The sequence below is a fragment of the Entelurus aequoreus genome, linkage group LG03 (genome assembly GCF_033978785.1).
Source record: "Entelurus aequoreus isolate RoL-2023_Sb linkage group LG03, RoL_Eaeq_v1.1, whole genome shotgun sequence".
NCBI classification, from domain to species: Eukaryota; Metazoa; Chordata; class Actinopteri; order Syngnathiformes; family Syngnathidae; genus Entelurus; species Entelurus aequoreus.
In genome coordinates this window covers 1,040,776-1,064,016 of record NC_084733.1, presented here as the reverse complement: position 1 = coordinate 1,064,016, position 23,241 = coordinate 1,040,776, and the positions used below count along the sequence as shown (strand labels likewise).

Sequence of the window (23,241 nt, the reverse complement as noted above, 5' to 3'; positions counted from 1 at the left end):
TATTTGAGTTTTGTCTCTCTTAGAATTAAAAATGTCGGGCAAAGCGAGACCAGCTTGCTAGTAAATAAATAACATTTAAAAAATAGAGGCAGCTCACTGGTAAGTGCTGCTATTTGAGCTATTTTTAGAACAGGCCAGCGGGCTACTCATCTGGTCCTTACGGGCTACCTGGTGCCCGCGGGCACCGCGTTGGTGACCCCTGCAGTAAACCCTAGTTTACTGTTAATTGGATGCAGGCCAGACTGTGGTATATGAATTTCACAAAGTAGGAGTTATTCATTTAAAATCTAATATTTGTTATAGCTTGTGCCTATAAAACATGTTTACGACCTTGTAAATACAGGTTTCAACATCATTTAACAAAATGACCTTCACATTCAGCTTTAATGGATCTGAGCCGAGGATGTCGTCGTGGCTTGTGCAGCCCTTTGAGACACTCGTTATTTAGGGCTATATAAGTAAACTTTGATTGATAATCCAATATGAGCCAATCAGTGGCCAAGATATTGTACAGATTGGTTTGGTTCTATCCAGTGTCCAATACTACTATAGTATTGATATTTTATTCATATTTATAAATGTATATGCAGGAAAATGCTTAATTCAGGCCAAAATACAGAAAATATGCTTAAAAAAACTCACTTAAATGTTATTAGGGGGGAAAAAAGGCCTCAAATTTTGTCGCAACTTTCTGACAAAGCTGCTGCAAATTTGCATATTTTAGGTCACCACAATGACAAACACCATACAAGCTGGAGACAGTCCTTAAAATGTGTTTTTTGTGAACTAGAGGAAAGGGAGTGCAATGAAACATCCTCCCCTGGAGGAGGTAATGAAACATAATTCCAGCAGCAGATTAGCAACAATCCTCCCACACACAATCTTCCAGTTTAAACATTGAACACTTCAAGTATCTGCTCAGACAATCCCACTGGAGGAACAAACACAAACTATATGGACATGAAAAGTAGCTTTTAAACCAAACCTCGGATTCTTTCCTGATTTAATATGTTGGGCTTAGTATTGGACTTATTACCATTTTAGTAGAAACACCCACAAAGGGTTAGACCAAAAAAAAAAAAAAATCAAGAGGTTCTGCTGCCACCTAGTGTGCAGTTGCATGTGGCTGCCAAATATATATTTCCCCGTGCAATCAGTCTCTGGAAAAAATGTGACTTTTTCAGAATTTTAAAAAATTCTAACTTTATTAGTCCCAAATATGAGTATTTCCAGTATCACAATGATACAATAAAAAAGGTTAAAATGTTGTCTAAACAGCATAAAACAAGATTGCATGCATATATTATAGTGGCTAGTTGAGATGCCACAAAAACAAGTAGCAGCGTAGAACAAACTGTAGTAACATTCTCTAATATATGATAGACTTCTCTCGTCAATGTTCAATATGCAATATTGAAATAGCAAAGTTTAAAGCCCTGAGAAAATACATGCTGACTAGTCTCCGACCCGCGGGACACACCGTATTATGTGGCCCCGTACCTAATGCCAAAGATTAGTGGAAATGTCATTCATAGATTTGAATGCTCTAGACCAGGGGTGCCCAAACTTTTTCCACAGACTGACAAATCAATGGATAAAGGGACAATTATGGTAGTTTTCACCTTCAAATCCAGTACAAAATATAGGTATGTTTATTTATTAAAGAACTAGAAAATGCTATTTAGGTAGACATTTTGTGTAAATGCTGAAGAGCCAAAACTTAACTGAAATGCTAATAGTTAGCACGCTGGCTAGATAGCATCATGTAACAAAATATGAGGAAAATGTCTAAGAATAAACACATTTAAAAAAGCTAGCATGCCAACAGTACTAGGGTAGGATAGACCAGGGGTCCCCAAACTTTTTGACTCGGGGGCGGCATTGGGTTAAGGAAAAAATTGACCAGGGGCCAAGTTCTGTGTGTGCATATATATATATATATATATATATATATATATATATATATATATATATATATATATAATCCGCGATGATGTCACATGCATTTTTAGACAATATGAATTGCCTGAGCGGCTAGGATTTCGGACGCTGGCGGGCCGTGGGATAGACTTTATTTATGCTAAGAATAGCATGCTTACAGTTAGTATTAGTGATATAAAAACTATATACCTGTTAAATTACTCGAAAAAAAATAAAAATCTAGCATGCTAATGTTAGCGTACTAAAATGCCAACTGTAACATGCGTTAAGTACCAAAATATATTACTCTGAGGTGTGTACCTGAAAATGTGTTTAAAATGCTGGTCGGCTAACGTTAACGTGAATCAAGTACCAAAATATAACGGAGGTGTAATACTTGCAAAATTAGGTAAAAAAAACAACCTTATTTACTAACAATAGCATGCTAACCGGTATAGTTTGTCAAGTAATAAAATATTTGATGCTGAGGTGTAGAGCTGTAAAATCAGCAAAAAGGCTAGCATGTTAAGATTAGAATTGATTGATTGAAACTTTTATTAGTAGATTGCACAGTACAGGACATATTCCGTACAATTGACCACTAAATGGTAACACCCCAATAAGTTTTTCCACTTGTCTAAATCGGGGTCCACGTTAATCAATTCATGGTATGTTACCGATTGTGCCGCAGGGCGATTAAAAATGAGCTACGGGCCGCAATTTGGGAACCCCTACTCGAGGCACAACATGTAACAGGGAAACTATTACTATCAGAACTAATAACTAGAGTAACTCTAAACACACAACTTTCCAGCATGCTTTTTGTAAATAGTTGCTCAAAGTTAAAGTTTATAGTTAACAGTATTAGTGTAATATATGTCATTAACACCAATGGTCATGGTAGTCACATGACAAATGTGAAGTGTGAGACCCGTGATATAAAGTGTTTAGACAGTCACAAGCCCTAACAAGAGCTCTACAACCACATCATTAGCAGGTTAAGCCCTCATCATTAGCATTGTTCTCATGGAATGTGTTCGGCTTTGGATAAAAACAAGGCTGTTTGTTGTTTTAAGGCAGGATTCTGTGAGCAAACCTGTTGAGATTTGCATAAAACTGGTCCATGCTGTCTAGGTCTCCTTTGAGACTTGAAGTGGGTATCGGGTTGCCACAGCGTCTTAGCCAGAAGCACAACGGCGAGAGACCAATGCGTGGTACACACGTTGACAATACTGTTGAATAAGGATGATCATGCTTTCATAAATCCATCAGTTAGCAAGAAGAAAAAGCATCAACACATTCTTCTCCTACAGTATGTTGTGGTGTGTACATTATAATAATAATAATGGATGAGATTGACATAGCATTCTATTCTAGTGACTCAAAGCTCGCAACACTGACAACCTGTCATTCATTCATTCAGTCCACATTTACACATTTAATACACAACAAATGATGATGGTAAGCTACATTGAGGTACAATGACGGAAACATGGCTGCCAATTTGTGCCAAGGGCCTCTCCCACCACCACCAAACATTCATTCACATTCATACACTACTGGGAGAAAGGAGGGTGAAGTGCCTTGCCCAAGGACACAACCGCAGTGACTAGGATGACGGAAGCCGGATTCGCACCAGGAACCATAAAGTTTATGGACAGCCGCTCTACCATCTGAGCCAAGCCGCCCAATGTGTAAACGTTTAGCCAAATTTCCAATCTCCATTTAGATGGAATAATATTCTCCATTAGAGGCTAGCTTATGTACACCAGTGAGATTCTACCAACGTTCTTTACCAGGCAGTGTTCTTGAGCGAGCACACACATGACTATTTAGCTTGTTAGCTTCCTTCATCCGACCATGTTGAGAGATGGAGTGTGATTGCAGCTGGAAGTAGTTTTTTTTGCAAACTCTGATTCAGAATCAGAAAGGGCAAAGATGGCCTTTACGCACTCAACAAGCGGCACACGTAAAAGCTAAGGTTAGATTTGTTTTAGGCGCACGTCACGCTAATATAAACAAGGCATTAGGTTTAAAACTGAAACATTTAAAAGGAGAAAAAAAAAATCTAAAAATAAAACACCCACCCCCAAAAGTATTTTGTACTCTCCCTCCACCCAAAACCTAAAAAATAAAAGATACCTCCGACTGCAAGCCAAGAAAGTCAACACTGGCTGATATTCAAAAGCATACTTTTCTAATAAACTCTCTAAAACGCCAATGTTGAAATTAAACGTAGAGAACTTCAAATTGGATGGTTTTAAAAGAACCCACTGATCCAGTCCACACTTCCAGATCTGTGGTGTCTTCAGCTCGATCCTGGACTTACTTCTTGAGGGAGATTATTGCTTCTTCGTTCAAAGCCTTAAGCACAGTGACCTGAAAAACACCACGCAGCACTCATTCAAGGAAGGCCTTGACAAACATGCTACATAAAGACTTCTTACTTAACAAGTATCATTTACACTTTAACAGATACCAGTACTAAATCTTGTCAAACGGTGCATGAGTCCCAGTGGCATTGATTTAGTACTCGGGCGCTGGTCTTGCCCAGGGGTCAGATTTCACTCCTTTATGACCTCCTGTTCACAACTAATGACGCTGCGGTAAAAAAGATTAAGGCCGATTGGGAAAGGGAATTACAAACTCACTTTTCCGAGGATTTATGGAAAAAGGCATTTGGGTCTGTAAATTCTTCTTCGAGCTAAGCTAGGCTGTCTCTCATCCAATTCAAAGTGCACAAACTTCACTACAGCAAATATAAACATTCCAGATAAAATTGATGAAACTTGTAGTAGATGTTCCAAGTCTCCGTGTAACCTGACTCGCATGTTTTGGTCCTGTTCTAAATGAGTAGTTATTGGCAGTCCAGGGTGTACCTCGCCTTCCGCCCGAATGCAGCTGAGATAGACTCCAGCACCCCCCGCAAAAAAAGGGACAAGCGGTAGAAGATGGATGGATGAGTGGCAGTCCTTCTTTAAGTCAATCTCTGACATTCTAGGTCTAAACATCAATCCATCTTTAGTAGGCCTCCTGATGAAATATTCTCCTCTCATGGAAACCTTCACAACCTCCCTCCTTCAAAGCCTGGCTGCATGACATCTTATTTCTCCTGAAGATAAAGAAAAGTCAAATCTCTCTTAGGGTGCTTGGGTAGGTTTTACACCCACTGGAGACCTTCCAATATTTTGAGAAGCTCTCCCATGTCAAGGTAGTATAGTAGGACATAGCCTGTCCTCTTGTGATTGTCCGGCCAGCCCCCAATCCCCAACTACATCCAAATTGCAGTGTATTTTTTGAACTTGCATTATTAAAGTCCCCTTTTGACTTCCTGCCTACCGTCTTTCATTTCTGTTTAGCTTTCATGCCATCTTACTCAAGCAGTCACAGTAACAATCTACAATTTTATGTTATCATCGTACCTTAACTGTAATCTAAACACGGAAGTGAAGCAACACCCACCTCTGAACGACGTATTTGCTGTAGTGATGTCGTCACACAGAGAAAGATAGCCCTTTGTCGGGAGAACAACTTGCCATGGCTTTGAACTTGGTATTTCCTTAATGTACCCTTTTCTTTGTGCATTTCTGCTCACTATTTTCCCGCTTATGGCTCATCGGTAACTAGTGAACGCAGCCAAGTTTCCCCCCCGCTACGTAGCGGCCTGAGGGTCAAAAGGGACATGTGCGTTAATCGCCCGTTATCGCGTTAACTTTGACAGACCTAAAATAAATACATTTAAAAATATTAAATAGTATCAACAAATTGATGCTCACAATTCCAGGTTTGGCAATTGGTGAAATAAATAGGATGTGCTGTGTTGTCAAGTTTAAGAGTGTCAAACTGTCCACTTAGTACTACTTTTATCAGTCTGTTTACATCTCTGCACTAGTGCAGTTATGGTACAGAATTTCCTTAGTTATAAGTCGCTGAAATGCACAGGAGTAGTCACAAACATATGCACAGTCTTAAGGGAATATTTTCTCTCCTTTGAGCAAAATGGAGTGCCTTGGAAGTTACTAGCTTTGGCCTTGGCTATGCTCAAAGACAAACAATGAATGCACTCTTGTGTTTTCTATCTTTGCAAACACACACACTTTGTATCTCATTTAGGTTCCGGAGGAAGAAGTACCAGGTGCGGGAAACAAGAGTGAACAATAATGCGTGTGCGCACACACTAAGTTAACTTTCAGTTTTGTTCTTCGGCAAGGCGACGCATCCGAAGAAGACAAAAGCATATGTGGAGGGTGACCCTTTTTAGAGATGGATCCTAACTCTTGATGACTCTGCCCTCTTTCCAGCACTAGTATTGCTATTGTTTGTACTTACTGTTTTGTATGAACTAAATTGTTAATCTTCAATTCTAGTCACATCATCATTTGAGACAGCCATAGAACTAAAGAATCTGGGTGAACTCTTCCCTCCTAAAGGAGGGAGCGGGGTCCCTATAAATAAGTACATGAGACATGATACCAATAAATATGCGACTGAAAATAATTTCTTACAGAGAATTCCACTCCAGAAGATATTTTTGTCTCAATTTCTTTGCCCAAATCGCTGTTTGGAAGTGCAAGGTCCTCTCTCACTTCCCCGAGCTCGTCCATCAGGTGCAAAAAGCCATCAGTCAAACACAATGCCTGAAATGTAGGTAAAGAATGCACACATGATTAGTGTAATAACTCATTTGATTTATAATGCACTCTTATGGTATAATTCTATAAAGCAACATCAATAAAAGTTGAAAGGAGAACCTGCTTTTTTTTTAAAGATGCGTTTTTAAATTCAGTATAAAAACGTCTGTGGGGTACCAGACATAACAAAAAGACGGTCCAAAACATACCCGCATCAGATTTAAATAGTATATCCATTTTGTTGACGTGCATCAGTAGTACATGTACCGTATTTTCCGCACCATAAGCCGCACCTAAAAACCACAAATTTTCTCAAAAGCTGACAGTGCGGCTTATATATGGATTAATATTAATATTTATTTTCATAAAGTTAGGTCTCGCAACTACGGTAAACAGCCGCCATCTTTTTTCCCCGTAAAAGAGGAAGCGCTTCTTCTTCTACGGTAAGCAACCACCCCCATAGAAGAGGAAGCGCTTCTTCTTCTACTGTAAGCAACCGCCAAGGTGAGCACCCGCCCCCGTAGAAGAAGAAGCGTGCGGATATTACGTTTCATTTCATTTGTGTGTTTCTGTAAAGACCACAAAATGGCTCCTACTAAGAGACATGCGTCCAAGGTTCCACTGACTTTTGATATTCCTGTGAACCGCACTGTGGATACAACGGGAGCATGTACGGTGAATATTCGCACCACAGGGAATGAGAAGTCGTCCTTCACTGTGGTTCTAGCTTGCCATGCTAACGGCCAGAAACTTCCACCCATGGTGATATTCAAAAGGAAGACCTTGCCAAAAGAGAACTTTCCAGCCGGCGTCATCATAAAAGCTAACTGGAAGGGATGGATGGATGAAGAAAAGATGAGCGAGTGGTTGATAGACGTTTACGCGAAGAGACCGGGTGACTTTTTTCACGCAGCTCCGTCCATGTGGATCTACGACTCCATGCGTGTCCACATCACTGATGGTGTCAAAAAACAAGTGAAGCACACCGAAGAAGAAGAATTCGAGGGATTTGTGGATGAGTAATAACTTCAGAAAGTGAGCTTTAAATGTTTATTTTGTGTGTTGTGTGACATTAACGTTCGAGCATTGTTGAGTTATTGATGTTGCTATTGCTCGGCACTATTTTGAGTGTTACTATTTTTGTGATTACACATTAGCACATTACATTTTGGGAGTGAACCGAGTTGTTAGAACGCTGGTTTGTAATATATTATTAAAGTTTGACTGACCTATCTGACTGTTTTTTTGACATTCCCTTTAGTGCAGCGTAGGTGCGGCTAATAACACGGCGCGGCTTATAGGTAAACAAAGTTTTGAAATATGCCATTCATTGAAGGTGCGGCTTATAACACGGGGCGGCTTATGGTGCGGAAAATACGGTATATGTTTTAGAATTTTGGTGTACAGAACCTTTGGTTAATCAATTCATTACTTTCTATTCTATTCTAGTTGCTTTGATGAGTCGTTTAATAAGTAAAATAAGTGGACACAATTTCTGCATGAGAGCAGTGCACCTATTGGTGATGTTGATCCCACTCCTGGTAATGTGTGGCTAGTGTGCGTATCGGAAACAGCAGACTGCTGAGATTAGCGATCATTAACAAGTGAAGAAAACAGACAATGTAGTGAAATGTTTGCACTGTCAAACACAGCTGACATTTTACAATCATACTTTATAAGAGTCTTTTTCTTTAGTTTTGGTTATATCATATTATAGAGTTATGCTCAATTAGTGAAAATGCAATTTCAATGTGATGTGCATTTATAAGTAGAAAGACTAAAGGTCATTAGAGATCCTTGGTTATTTCAACTATTTTCCATTTTCTCGACGCACTGAGGCTAGAAAATGTGTTTTATTTAATTACTCAATCAAATAAATGGATAGATTAGTGGATGACTAAAAAAATGGATGGATGCCCATTAAAGTGTGCCTTGCATCAGGCATCTACACAGTAAACAAACAGCCTTTAGCTAAAGGATTGATTGCTCGCTATAATGCTTGCTTTGGGAACACGCCGCAGTCTTCTAGTGAAATACGTAAATAGACAAACACAAGCGGATAAGATTAAAGCAGTGAGTCGCCATTGTGTCAAAAAAGGGGAATAGCGCTACAAAACAGAAATATCAATCTTGTACTTTTAAGCCAGTGAATAATGATGGGTACAGTTCACATTTGAACCGAAACGGTACAAATTCCAGATACCTGGGAATCGATTCCTGGACTCAACGGTACCACATTATGGCATTTTTATGTGTTTTAATATGTCATTTTTTTTAGCTTAATTTAACATATATGAGGTGGCGACTTGTCCAGGGTGTACCCCGCCTTCCGCCCGATTGTATCTGAGATAGGCTCCAGCGCCCCCCGCGATCCCGAAGGTGATAAGCGGTAGAAAATGGATAGATGGATGGGTAAAAAATAGCTGATTATGATAATGCTGTCCAGTTGTTATATATTGTCTCATTATGACATTAATCTCATTTGCAATGCAGTTCAACTTCTGACACATCAAATGACAATACTGTATAGGCTATCTAAGGTATGTTGTCTAACTACAAAGTAGACTTTTCTAGTGAACGCGTTATGTTGCGCCCTACAAAGTGTCTATGCTAGGACTGTCAAGCAAGTAATTAACTCACAACCCCAATGGGACGTCGATGTGAATGACTATGAGAAACCTTGGAGAGGACCGCATATGTTGGTCATTGATTCGCTCAAAACTTGGTGACAGTAAGAATAGTAAGAAATAAGTGCACATTTTTTGTTTTTCTCGTCTAAAATATAAATATTCCCTGCTTATCACAACAGAATAAAAATAGACATGTCTTTAAAAGAAGTCTTTCCTGCTTAACTTAAAACAGAACAGTGCAACTTTGATAGAGCAGGTGTCCAACTTTCTTCATTATGAAAACTACTGTGACAAGGAGAAATTAGATATTTGTTGTTTATTAATATGACTGGCATTTAATCTCTTCTTTATTTATGAAGGAGATCTCAGTGAGGTAATTGTCTGTATGCCACATTGTGTAATTAAAAATTGAAAAAAAGCATCACACCCACACCATAGCTCATTAAAGCGGAATAAATCACACGCCACAAAGTTTTAAGACACATACCCCTTCGCCTGAATGAGGACGTGTGATTGACCTCGGACTAACTGCACTCACGCTCACATAAATATTGCGCTTATTGCAACCATATACACTTTAGTTATTTATCTGCTGCACCGAGAAGATGCCTGCTCGGTGTGTGTTGGCTACTGTAGCGAAACTGCCGCGTCAAAACTGGCCTGTGATGTCACGATTTACTTTGTTCTTTTGCAAGGTGCGCCAACCCGGGAACATGAGAACTAAATAATTGGCTCTGTTGGCCACTTAATAGAAATACTGGCCAAAGTGTGTCCCTTGACAGCTCAATACGGAATGTATACTTTTGTTTCTAAATACGGGACGATTCCGTTTTTCAAGGGACATTTGGCAACCGTATTTAAAGGGGGACTGCATTTTTATTTTATTTTGCCTATTGTTCATAATCATTATGAGAGACAAGAACACGTCTTTTTTAAAAGATGATAAAAAAAACGCTTGGAAGATGCGGCTAATGGGAGTTACTGTTGTATAACAACATCAAAACCCTCCAATGTTATGTACACACATTGCCAGTATATATATAATGTAGTAACAGATATGTTCATAACAATATGTAATATGTTAATAGGGACGGCGTGGCGAAGTTGGTAGAGTGGCCGTGTCAGCAATTTGAGTGTTGCTGGTTACTGGGGTTCAATCCCCACCTTCTACCATCCTAGTCACGTCCGTTGTGTCCTTGGGCAAGACACTTCACCCTTGCTCCTGATGGCTGCTGGTTAGCGCCTTGCATGGCAGCTCCCGCCATCAGTGTGTGAATGGGTGAATGTGGAAATACTGTCAAAGCGCTTTGAGTACCTTGAAGGTAGAAAAGCGCTATACAAGTATCAGAATCAGAATCAGAATAGTTTTATTGCCATTGTTTGAGAACGGGTTCACAAACTAGGAATTTTTCTTGGTGCAAACGTGCGGCATAAAAACATATAACACATATTTGGTAATAAAAAGAGCTGTAACTGAGCTATCAGATAGACTTAGAAGGAATTCAAGGAGCTGCTGTTAGGAGTTATTGTTCATTTGCCTGATGGCCGAGGGGAAAAAACTGTTCAGATGGCGGGAGGTGTGGGTAAGTATAACAAATTTATCATTTATGTTCAATATTTACCATATTTTGATCATTTTAATCACAATAATTTGTTTTGTCACCTACAAAGCAAAAACTTAGAGAACTGCACTTTTTTGGAAATGTTGCCTATCATTATGAGAGACAAGAACACATCTTTTTTTAGTATTTCAAAGATTTGAAAAAATGCTTGGACGATGCGGCTAATGGTAGTCACCGTAGTAGCATTCAAAGCCCTCCATCAACATTTTATATACACACTGCAAGCGACGTTCCCTCTAATTGCCTGCGCAATTGCGCATCGCTCACACGCCCTCTGCGCACAGCAAATCTATGCTGCGCACAAACTCAAATCCCATCTGAACTATAAACAAAATAAACATAACAATTTGTTCTGTATGATTTTGCAATGCAACTGTGAGTAACAGGTGACGGCAAGCGGCCACAACAGAGAAAATAATGTTTGCCAACACTGTTCAATTATTACGTCTGTAGAGACGCTTTAAAGAGGGCAGGAATTAGAACCATCCATCACTTTATTGAGCAAAACGGTTTGTCGGCCGTAACCACAACAAAAAAACTTCTATCTAGAAAAACTGGTCATTGTCTGCCATACAAACAAGGCCTAAACCAACTCCTTGTCGTCAGTCAACTCTCTCACTTACTTGCGCCAACACACGCACTCGCAGCACTTCGCCAGTGATGCATTTACGGCCAAGTCGAATAACTCAAACACCACACAAAGTGTCAATTCCAGATCGTTACACTATGCTTCCCCAAACAGATGCGCTTATTCTACGGTCATTTATTAAGAATGTTAATTTGTCGTATGAATATTAATCATGGAATGCTGTTACTAGATTACAGCAGTGTTTTACGGTCTGGCGTGCCGTGGGAGATTATGTAATTTCATCTATTTGGGTTAAAAATATTTTTTGCAGTTATTATAATCCGTAAATAATGTGCCATTGTTGAGTGTCTGTACTGTCTAGAGCTCGGCAGAGTAACTCTTCCATATCAGTAGGTGGCAGCAGGTAATTAATTGCTTTGTAGATGTCGGGAACACGTCGTGTCATGATCACAATATGCAGACGACAACGGGAGGCAACGAGCTGGTAAAAAGGTATCTAATGCTTAAACCAAAAATAAACAAAAGGTGAGTGCCCCTAAGAAAAGGCATTGAAGCTTTGGCATGGATATGCAAAACGAAACTAAAACTGAACTTGCTGCAAAGTAAACAAAACACAAAATGCTGGACAACAGCAAAGACTTACAGTGTGTGGAGCAGAGACGGCGTCCGCAAAGTACATCCGTACACGACATGACAATAAACACTGTCCCCACAAAGAAGGATAGCGTCCGCACAACTTAGATAGTCTTGATTGCGAAAACATAGGAGGTGCGGAGAATAGCGCTCAAGGAAGACATGAAACTGCAACAGGAAAATACCAACAAAACAGTCAAAAAATAAAAACACTACACACAGGCAAACACCAAAAAACCCAAAATAAGTCACAGCGTGATGGGACAGGTCGTGACAGTACACCTACTTTGAGACAAGAGCTATAGTGAGGTTAAATTCATATCCAACAATTCGAGAACGACTTTATTGTCAATATCGGCTACCGAGTTTCGTTTAATGATTTCTGCTTGTGGTGTGCCTCGGGATTTTTTCAATGAAAAAAATGTGCCTTGGCTCATAAAAGGTTGACAAACAGCCCTAAGCCGAACTAAATGTTATCTCTGCAAGGGGTACAAATTATTTCCAAAGCTGGACCCCCACCTAGACATAAAACACTATAGCACACAGCTCATGGAAAACAAGATTGTGTTTGTTAAATTCATTTAAGTGGGTCAAATCGCTTATTGATTACTACTCACTGCAGACTTCATGAGAGCCAACAAACATAATAAAACATCACTTATTTTGCAATGTTTGCTGTCATTAGGATGCAGACTGATAGAATATTGTTATATTTCCGTTTTAGATGAAAAATGACTCAATCCTCACGGGAAAAAAAAGCATGATGGAACCAAGCGTCCTCTGCAATCTGGGTCTAGATTTGCTGTCAAAGTGTACCAACTCAAAATACGTCCTTGTCCTTCTACTATCCAGGTGAGAGGCATGAGTTATGATCTAGAATAAACTTTCACAAGCAAAGGAAGCAGCTTACCACACGATGTCAACATTGGCACACAAGCTTGCGATTAAGGTGCCGCTATAAATAGTTTGTCTGCTTTAGTGATTATAATAACAATATCACTAATACTTAGTTAATTTTCAAGTCAAGAAATGTAAATAGAGTCTATTGGCGCTTTTTGGAGTGTTCTTATTGGGTCTTATGGGCGGAAAAAAGTACTTAATTGGCTCTGTTGTAAGCCGACTTTTATTTACGAGTTGGAATGCATAAAAAAATAATACATCCGTCATGTCTTTCCTAATTATTGTGAACAATAGGCAAAATCCACCCCCAAAAACAAAGTGCAGTTCCCCTATAAAGCACCTGATACATTTACAAGACTATTACGCTTTGACCTAAAATACTGGTCAAAATTGTCCAAAGGTGTATTGCACCAGTAAAAGTGAGGATTGTTGCATTTACTAAACAAACATTTTATTACATTTTATTTGACACAAAAAGCACACACTCTATAATGGTAAAATAAATGTAAAAAAAACAAACAATTAAAACATAAGAAAAAAATTAATTTAGTTATTTATATTGCTATTGTTTTTAAATGTATTGTTAGTTACAATCATTTTACTAGTTGTGGTTAATTTGTTACTGATTTATATCCAGGGTTTTTTTAAAAATATATTTACAATTGAGTTTTGGTGGCACAGTAAATACTCATGTTTTCAAATTAATGAATAATACTGGAATTAATTGTATTTCAATATCAATCAAAAATAATTGTGACTATTTTTTCCATAATCGTCCAGCCCTACTGACAGATAGAAGTTAGACCTATACTTGGCAACAGTGGAGGATGCATGTGCATGTATGAGCCAGTATGCCCCACAACAAGAGTATAGATGAAAAAGAAGGAGCTTCTTGACAACATGATTCAATCTCTACCACATAAATAATTCACTGACGTAACTATGGTAAAATACGTCACTAAAGTCTCAAACTCCGAACGTCTCGTTTGGAGAAAGAATGAAGGAAGGTAAGATTGTTTAATAAATATCTCCGCCATGCCTCCATGGTTTGATTTCACATTTTTAGGACTCATGGCGATACCATACACACAAAAATAGGAAAGAAAAGTTGCTTTCTTTCCTATTAAAGCTCTTCCCCAGAAGGAGCCTGTCAGTCAAGCTTGTCGACAAAGAGGGAACCTGTTCCGCCACTTTCTCAACTGTACATTATGTTCTTGCACAAGCATCAGGACCCACATGTTACACACCCTTTAGCAACTTCAGTTGCAAGAAAAAGTATGTGAACCCTATGGGATTACTTTTTTGTATAAATTGGACATAAAACAGTCTGATTAAACTAATACAGCACAAATGTTTTTTTTTGTATTGAATGCATCACATAAACAGTGAGTGCAGGCTGGAATAAGTATGTAAACCTTTGGATTTAATAACTGGTTGAGGCTAATTTGGCAACAATAACCTCAACCAAATGTTTCCTGTAGTTGCAGATCACACCTGCACAACAGTCTGGAGGTATTTTGGACTATTCCCCTTTACAAAACTGTTACACTTCAGCAATATTCTTGGGATGTCTGGTGTGAAATGCTCTGTTTTAAATAAACCATCTCTAAATCTAAAGGATACCAGTGTCCCCGCTTACGAGCTGTCTCTCATCTATCTGTTGTGTTTTAGGTCCTTACCACCACTAATTGGCGTAACGAATGTCACAGTGAACCCCTTAAGATCTGATCTTACTCGCTAACATTAGGTTATAGCAAGAGATGGACATACGTGACCTAGTTTTTCCAAGTGTGGTTGTGAAGAGAGTGAGTGTGAAAGACATTGCCGAGAAGAAGTGGATAGTCATTCATTGAATTAAAGAAATAAATATTTAAAACCATGACAGAGCGTGTAGCTAGCTAACTTGGTGGAGCAGTTGGAGCACAGCATGCACCGTACAGAAGCAGAATAAGTCAATAACACCGGCCAAGATGTTAAAATAATATCAAAACTTTTTTCCATGAAAGCATGAAGAAGCTGATGATTGTGTGTGTGACGGAAAAGTGTCCACTCTCCAAGGTAAATGATTTACATTACTTTGTAAAATTACTGTACTACATTTTATTGTATTTTTGTATACAATATAGCTTATCTAAAAGTGGGTTTTTCTTTTTATAAGGCATGTTACATGTTAAAATTGTGATGTTTTGGGGCCCAAGCGCCAATTAAATTACCGTATTTTTCGGACTATAAGTCGCAGTTTTTTTTCATAGTTTGGCCGGGGGTGCGACTTATACCCAAGAGCGACTTATGTGTGAAATGATTAACACATTACCGTAAAATATCAAATAATATTATTTATCTCATTCACGTAAGAGACTAGACGTATAAGATTGCATGGGATTTAGCGATTAGGAGTGACAGATTGTTTGGTAAACGTATAGCATGTTCTATATTTTATAGTTATTTGAATGACTCTTACCATAATATGTTACGTTAACATACCAGGCACGTTCTCAGTTGGTTATTTATGCCTCATAACGTACACTTATTCAGCCTGTTGTTCACTATTCTTTATTTATTTTAAATTGCCTTTCAAATGTTTATTCTTGGTATTGGGTTTTATTAAATAAATTTCCCCCAAAAATGCGACTTATACTCCGAAAAATGCGGTAATTGTAATTAAATTCAATGGCTGACACTAACAATACAAGTTATATTGAGTTGCGAGCTGTGTAACAAAACCAATTAAACACTTGAGAGTACCAATGTATGCGTATACAATATTATTTTTTTAATGACACTTAAAATAGAATCAATAGTGCAGGCAAAAAACAGCAAAATGTTTGAAGCAAGTAATATGTATTTTAGCTTCTGTTTCTCCTGCCTACATGGTGATTGAAGTAAAACTATTCAAGTGCTATATGAGCGACACCTCACCTCGTATTCTGTCCTTTTCACATTGGGGACTTCCATGTTATGCGTTGATGGACAAATGTCTTCATACTTCTTGCCGGTAAAAAGATCAATTCCGACGAGGTGTACCTAAAACATTTAAACATATATTTCACTGAACAATCTTGCTGCTTCAGCAGTTTAAAATGTGTTTTTTACCTTGGCATGCCCGTGCTTGCCAGTTTTGGAAGTAGACATTTCCACGATCTTGCAAGGACGAGATTTAAGCATGACATTGCCGTTCTTCCTCAGGGCGGAACATTGCAGTGGGTAAGTTAAAGAGGCCCCAGAATCTGTACTTTCAAAAGTTTCCTGATCCATGCTCAGCCTGCTGTGTGTGAGACAAAAATGCAACAATGGTAGATGTGACGAAAGTGTTGCTTTAAGGCAGGGGTGTCAAACTCGTTTTCCCTGAGGGGCCACATCGCAGTCATAGCTGCCCTCAGAGGGCCGCTCGTAACAATGAGCAATACATGAATGTGAGGATTCACCTCTAGCCTGACTCTCGCCAGATCCTTGTAGTTGGCTGAGCTCCACACAAGGATCTGGGACTTCTCAATAGAAGATGAATTTCAGAAGGTGGGGCCTTGTAAAAAAAAATCATTGTATGTGATTGGATAAACCAAATCAATAAAGCAGGCAAAAAAAAAACAGCAAATCATTTGAAGCAGGTAATATGTATTTTAGCAGTCGAAACTTTATCATATAATTTACAGTGTTTTTTACAGCATATCACTGTAAATGGAAAAACGGTACCACTAAAATTCTCAATAATCCAGAAGGGCCCCTCTTATAAAAGTGTTAAAAATATGTCATATATTTGTTTTTTTTACTTTTAACGCTCGAATCTCTAGATCAACTTCAGATCTATCCATCCATTACAAGTTGTATCTTTTGTATTTCATGCCGTTTGTCATAAAACATTTCTAAGGCAAACACACAAAATATGCAATATTTTCCCCCAAAAAATCTCAAAGTGGAATATTTGACGTGAAGTAATTGGAGCAGTCATCAACACTGATTTTAATGCATTATTCTCTTTTGAGCAATGGCTTTTCAGTGATTTCCTCTGATTCTCTGAACCCTTTGATGATATTACGGAGCGTAGATGGTAAAATCCCTAAATTCCTTGCAATAGTTGCTTGAGAAATGTTGTTCTTAAACAATTTGCTCAGGCATTTGTTGACAAAGTGGTCACCCTCGCCCCGTCCTTGTTTGTGAACGACTGAGCATTTCATGGAAGCTGCTTTTATACCCAATCATGGCACCCACCTGTCCCCAATTAGCCTGTTCACCTGTGGGATGTTCTAAATAAGTCTTTAATGAGACTTTCTCACTATTTTTTTCTCAGCTGTGCTCTTTTCACCCGACGCAAAAAGTGCATGTACTGCTGAGCTCTTTTTATAAGAGCTCCGGTGTATAGGGACCAGGTCATATTGTCAGTTATCATTGACATTTATCATGTTTTTATGAAAGCAAATTACTCCCTTCTTTTTCCTGTTATTCTAATGTGCAACCTAAATCAACAATGATTAGAGGTATCAAAAAAAAGAAGAATAAAACTCCAAAAGTATGTATGCCTCACCTGGTGTATAGTTCCCCGCACGTCACTGCTGTGATTGCACTGATTTATTGCAAATTGTAATGCCATGTGTGATTATAAAGAAAGTTATTTGAAAAATAAATAAATAAGGTGCCTGCTGCCCCCATAGACATCTTATAAGTAGACGCAGCATTGGCTGCCATGACGCGAGAAATTGGGCCGCCATCTTAAAGTGGTGATGAGGAGCCGGCGAGCAGCCTAAACTGACAGTTGACAGGTAGAAAACAAAAATGCTAAACTGACAGTTGACAGGTAGAAAACAAAGATGGTGTTCAGCGTTTTCCTGCTCAAATGAGCAGACTGTTGAAAATAGGAATCGGGGGATTACTTTTCACAAGTAAGATTTAACATTAACGTACTATTGGTTGTATTTTGTGAACATAATATTAAGTTAAAGTGCCAATGATTGTCACACACACACACACACTAGGTGTGGTGAAATTATTCTCTGCATTTGACCCATCACCCTTGTTCCCCCCCTGGGAGGTGAGGGGAGCAGTGGGCAGCAGCGGTGGCCGCGCCCGGGAGTCATTGTGGTGATTTAACCCCCAATTACCACAGAGTTGAGAAGGAGCAAAGATCTTCAATAGTACTGAAATTGTAGCCGCTAGCAAACAAGAGTATGGCCATAATAGAATTGCTTGTCAATGAAATTAAATTTAAAAATGTCATACTTGAATAACAAACTTTAAATAAATGAAGATAAAGATTGTAAAAGCCAACAGGGGTAAAAGTTAGGACCACAGTCCAGATTGAGTGGGGGAGGGGGGGTAATAATAAATGTTAGCTAACTAGACAATCAGATGGACAGTGGCTATACAGTTTTATACAAGTCTAAATTTAGTCTAGCTTTCCAACCCATTTTTTTTGTGGGATATACGCATGTATATATAACCTAATTATATCGTTTCTTCAACTTAAAAATAGCTAACCATTTTTTCCCCTTCTCTGGGATTATATTCCCAGTTTTGATCTGGGATGTCTGGTCACTTATAGCATATAAGAATATTCTATTACTGTTAAGCAAACTATGAATAATAAAACATGTGTCCTTTATCATAGCTACATGTATGACAAAAAAAGCACGTGAAAATGAGTGGTATTCAGTGAGGTAAGATTAATTAAATGCGCTGACAATTCATTGGTCCTGCCAAATGAATTGCACTGAGTGGAGCGGATCACCACTCCAAGATGGCGGCCCCGCGTCTCATCAGCGCCAGTAGAGCTCCATGCTGTGTACCCTTAGAACACGGGTGTCAAACTCTGGCCCGCGGGCCAAATTTGGCCCGCCGTGTAATTTCACTTGGCCCCTGAGGCGATATCATATTAACACTAGAGCTGGCCTGCCGAATAAATAGTGGCGGTGCCGCGGTAACACCGCTTTCACAGCTAATTCTCAAACTTGCCAACCCTCCCAACTTTCAGTGCCCCTCCCAAAAAACATCAAGTCTGCTTTTCATCCAGTCCAACAATTGCTGGCCTAGTCACATAATAAGTGCGGCTGCAGCACGCACACACAAGTGAACTGTAACTGCACTGTAACACAACATAAACACAACAAAACAAATACCCAGAACCCTTTGCAGCACTAACTCTTCTGGGAGTGTGTGTGGGGAGGGAAGGGGCGGAAGAATTAGTGCTGCAAAGGGTTCTGGGTATTTGTTCTGTTGTGTTACAGTGCGGATGTTCTCCCGAAATGTGTTTGTCATTCTTGTTTAGTGTGGGTTCACAGTGTGGCGTATATTTCTAAAAGTGTTAAAGTTGTTTTTTACGGGCACCCTCAGTGTAACCTGTATGGCTGTTGATCAAGTATGCATTGCATTCACGTGTGTGTGCGTACAGAAGCCGTGACTGGGCCGGCACGTTGTTAGAACGGATGAAAAGCGGACGTGACGACAGCTCGTAGAGGACGTTAAATTAAGGCAGTGCCTTTAATTCACGCCCCCAAGACTGTGGTCCGGGTGGACCACGACAGCGGTCCCCAACAACCGGTCCGTGGACCGGTACCGGGCCGAACAAGAAAAAACTTTTTTTAATTTTTTTTTATAAATTAAATCTACATTAAAAAAAAACAATATATACATTATATATCAATAAAGATCAATACAGTCTGCAGGGATACAGTCCGTAAGCACACATGATTGTATTTCTTTATGAAAAAAAATAAATACCCCCCCGGTCCGTGGGACAAATTTTCAAGCGTTGACCGGTCCGCAGCTACAAAAAGGTTGGGGACCACTGGACTACGAGATATAATGAGTGATGAACACCTTGGTTGGATAATGAAGGTTGCCTCAGCATCCAAGAACAGATGGCAGGTATCTGGCTTGGGCACATCAGATTAGATCAGTGTGTTGAAAATTTAGCAGTTTAAAGTCCTGAATGGTTGGTTTATTCATTGTTATTTTATTTCTAAATTTATTAGCCTGTGGAAAAAGTTAATGTTGATATTTACCTTAGAAGGCTGCAAATAGAAAAGAGGCATTCAATTTTTATTGAAATTGTATTTGATATGCCATTGAGATTTTTTAATTATTATTATTATTATTTGAAACTGGATTTTGCATGTCACTATAAAGTTATATAAGCCTTGCTTGTTCAATATTCAATGCAAAACTTGTTTGGGCCCTTCTTAAAGTTATAAATGACATCCGTCTAAACACAGACTCTGGCAAAACTTCAGTATTAATGCTTTTGGACCTCAGTGCTACATTTGACACTGTCGACCACTCAATACTTTTGGACAGGTTGGAAAACTGGGTGGGGATCTCAGGCACAGTTTTAAGATGGTTCAAGTCATATCTACAAGATAGGAACTATTTTGTTTCCATTGGTGGCTTTGTATCAGAACCAACCAACGTAACGTGTGGAGTCCAAGGTTCAATCTTGGGGCCGACTTTATTTAACATCTATATGCTCCCACTAGGACAAATCATGCAAAATAATAACTTTGACCATCATTGCTATGCCGATGACACCCAAATCTATGTAGCGCTATCACCAAATGACTATCGCCCCATAGATCTTCTGTGCCAGTGCATTGAGCAAGTCAAACACTGGATATGCCAAAATTTCCTACAACTAAATGAAGATAAAACTGAGATAATTGTTTTTGGTGCTAAAAAAGAAAGGTTTAAAGTCGTCCAACACCTTCAATCACCGTCCCTGAAAACCTCAAATAAAGCCAGAAATCTTGGGGTTATTTTAGATTCTGATTTACATTTCGACAGTCACATCAAATCAGTAACAAAATCGGCCTACTATCACCTCAAAAATGTAACAAGACTTAGAGGGCTCATGTCAGCTCAAGACTTTGAAAAACGTGTACATGCCTTTATTACCAGTAGGCTAGACTATTGCAATGGTCTCCTTGCAGGTCTTCCCAAAAAAACTGTCAGGCAGCTACAGCTTGTTCAGAACGCTGCTGCTAGAGTTCTAACAAAGACCAAAAAATGTGAGCACATTACACCAATTCTTAAATCCTTACATTGGCTCCCTGTACATCAGATAATTGATTTGAAAATCCTCCTGCTCACATATAAATCACTACATGGTCTAGGGCCCAAGTATATTACTGATATGCTCCCACTATATAAGCCCTCTAGATCAGTGTTTTTCAACCTTTTTTGAGCCAAGGCACAATTTTTTCATTGAAAAAATCTGGAGGCACACCACCAGTAGATATCATTAAAAAAATGAAACTCAGCAGCCGATATTGACGGTAAAAAGTCGTTGTCGCAATTGTTGGGTATGACTTTAAACCATAACCAACCACGCATCAATATAGCTCTTGACTTAAAGTGCTGTCACCACTTTTTTGGCGTTTTCCTGTGTGTAGTGTTTTAGTTCTTGTCTTGCGCTCCAATTTTGGTGACTTTTCCTGTTTTGTTGGTATTTTCCTGTAGCAGTTTCATGTCTTCCTTGAGCGCCATTCCCTGCATCTGCTTTGGTTTAGCAATCAAGAATATTTAAGTTGTTGCTATCCTTCTTTGTGGGGACATTGTTGACTGTCATGTCATGTTCGGATGTACTTTGTGGACACCATCTTTGCTCAACACGCTGTAAGTCTTTGCTGTCGTCCAGCATTCTGTTTTTGTTTACTTTGTAGCCAGTTCAGTTTTAGTTTTGTTCCCTAAGCTTCAATGCCTTTTCTTAGGGGCACTCACCTTTTGTTTATTTTTGGGTTTAGCATTAGATACCTTTTCACCTGCATGCTGCCTCGCACTGTCATCTGCATATTGTGATCACGACAAACCATGTTCCGACATCTACAAAGCAATTATCTACCTGCTGCCACCTACTGATATTGAAGAGTATAACATTGTTACGCTGCCGAGCTCTAGACAGCACCAACACTCAACAACGGCACATTATTTGCAGACTATAATTACTTGTTTGCAAAAAAATATTTTTACCCCAAATAGGTGAAATTACATAATCTCCCACGGCACACCAGACTGTATCTCACGGCACACTAGTGGCACAGTGGTTGAAAAACACTGCTCTAGATCACTAAGATCTTCTGAGACCAATCGGTTAGCGGTTCCAAGAGTAAACTCAAATCAAGGGAGAGCATCATTCAGTCACTATGCAACAATTAGCTGGAATAAACTTCCTGAAGATGTCAGACTCTCCCCAACTCTGACTACTTTTAAAACTAGACTAAAGACTTTTATGTTCACCTTAGCTTTCAGCTAAATCTTTTAATCTTTTAACTTTTAGCGTCTGCACTGTTTTTATTTTTATTGTCTGCATTTTAATTTTGCTTTTATTTTCTTTCATTTCACTTTGTTGTCTGTGAAGCACTTTGAGTCTGCCTTGTGTATGAAAAGCGCTATACAAATAAAGTTGCCTTGCCTTGCCTATTAAAAGGTTAATTTGTTCAACCTTGGCCCGCGGCTTTGTTCAGTTTTAAATTTTGGCCCACTCTTAGTTTGTCTAAGTCTAACTCTGTATTTGAGTTTGACACCCCTGCTTTAGAACACGTCTATGGCTGCCCCGCCCCTTTTTGAGCCAAAATGGCCGAGGAGTACATTTATGACGTCATCCCACCTACTATAATATACGTGACAGTCTCCGCACTTCGACAATGTTGTCGACGCTCATCCATATTTGAAGCACTAATTTGGCAACAAGAACATTTATTTTTGCTATCCAATAATTAATAGGTTTTATTAACATGTTTTATTACATGTTTGTCGTGCGCTTCGCTCAGGCTACCAACTAGCTAGCTAGCTAGCACCTTCTATTAACTTGTTAATGAGTTATGACCGCATCGCAAATTACGACTACAGTATCAAGAGTTTTCACTTTTCAACAGTTTCCCAACTAGTAATAAGAATATAATTCAGTTATTTCACTATTAACAGCCAGTTTAGTTATCACCTGGATACCTTTGCTCCCGGCCCACGCCCAAAGTGTGTGTTAGCTTGCTAAATTAGCTAGTTAATAATTCACGCCTGGGATGTGAATGTAATCTCTCACAGATAAAGCAGACGTTATCGACGTAAAAACAACCAGGAGATAAAACACAGTTATGCGCCTAACAAACAAGTGACCTTACCTTGAGTTCCACAGAAGGAATAAACAAAAAGGTCGCCACACGCATGCGCAGAGGCTTTTGTAGTCCCGACAAGAAAGCCGGAGGGCGTGCAGGTACGTGATCACGTGACGAGCGGACTCGGAAGCGGGCTCACCTCTCCAGCGCTCTCTTACCATATATGGTCAGGCGGGCGGGGACCAAATGATTAGGTACAGCTCTCAGTGCAAAAGCCCTGCA

The 23,241-nt window shown here is 39.2% G+C and overlaps 1 protein-coding gene across 3 annotated transcripts; it reads right to left on the bottom strand.

The window, feature by feature from the left end:
- Positions 1–1,917: 1,917 nt before the first annotated feature.
- On the bottom strand, positions 1,918–23,089 carry LOC133646004 (eukaryotic translation initiation factor 5A-1-like). 3 transcript variants are annotated; one of them, XM_062040938.1, is made up of 5 exons: positions 23,026–23,089; positions 16,019–16,190; positions 15,845–15,949; positions 6,426–6,557; positions 1,918–4,299 (listed from the first exon to the last, which is right to left on the bottom strand). In XM_062040938.1, exons 2-5 carry the CDS (start codon positions 16,178–16,180, stop codon positions 4,246–4,248), a joined length of 453 nt encoding a protein of 150 aa, XP_061896922.1. In that variant the 5' UTR covers positions 16,181–16,190; positions 23,026–23,089; the 3' UTR covers positions 1,918–4,245. The 3 variants fall into 3 exon arrangements, with proteins under 3 accessions (XP_061896922.1, XP_061896924.1, XP_061896923.1); XM_062040940.1 differs by having other exon boundaries at positions 16,019–16,187; positions 23,026–23,061; XM_062040939.1 differs by lacking the exon at positions 23,026–23,089 and adding an exon at positions 16,351–16,426.
- Between the last annotated feature and the right edge of the window lie 152 nt (positions 23,090–23,241).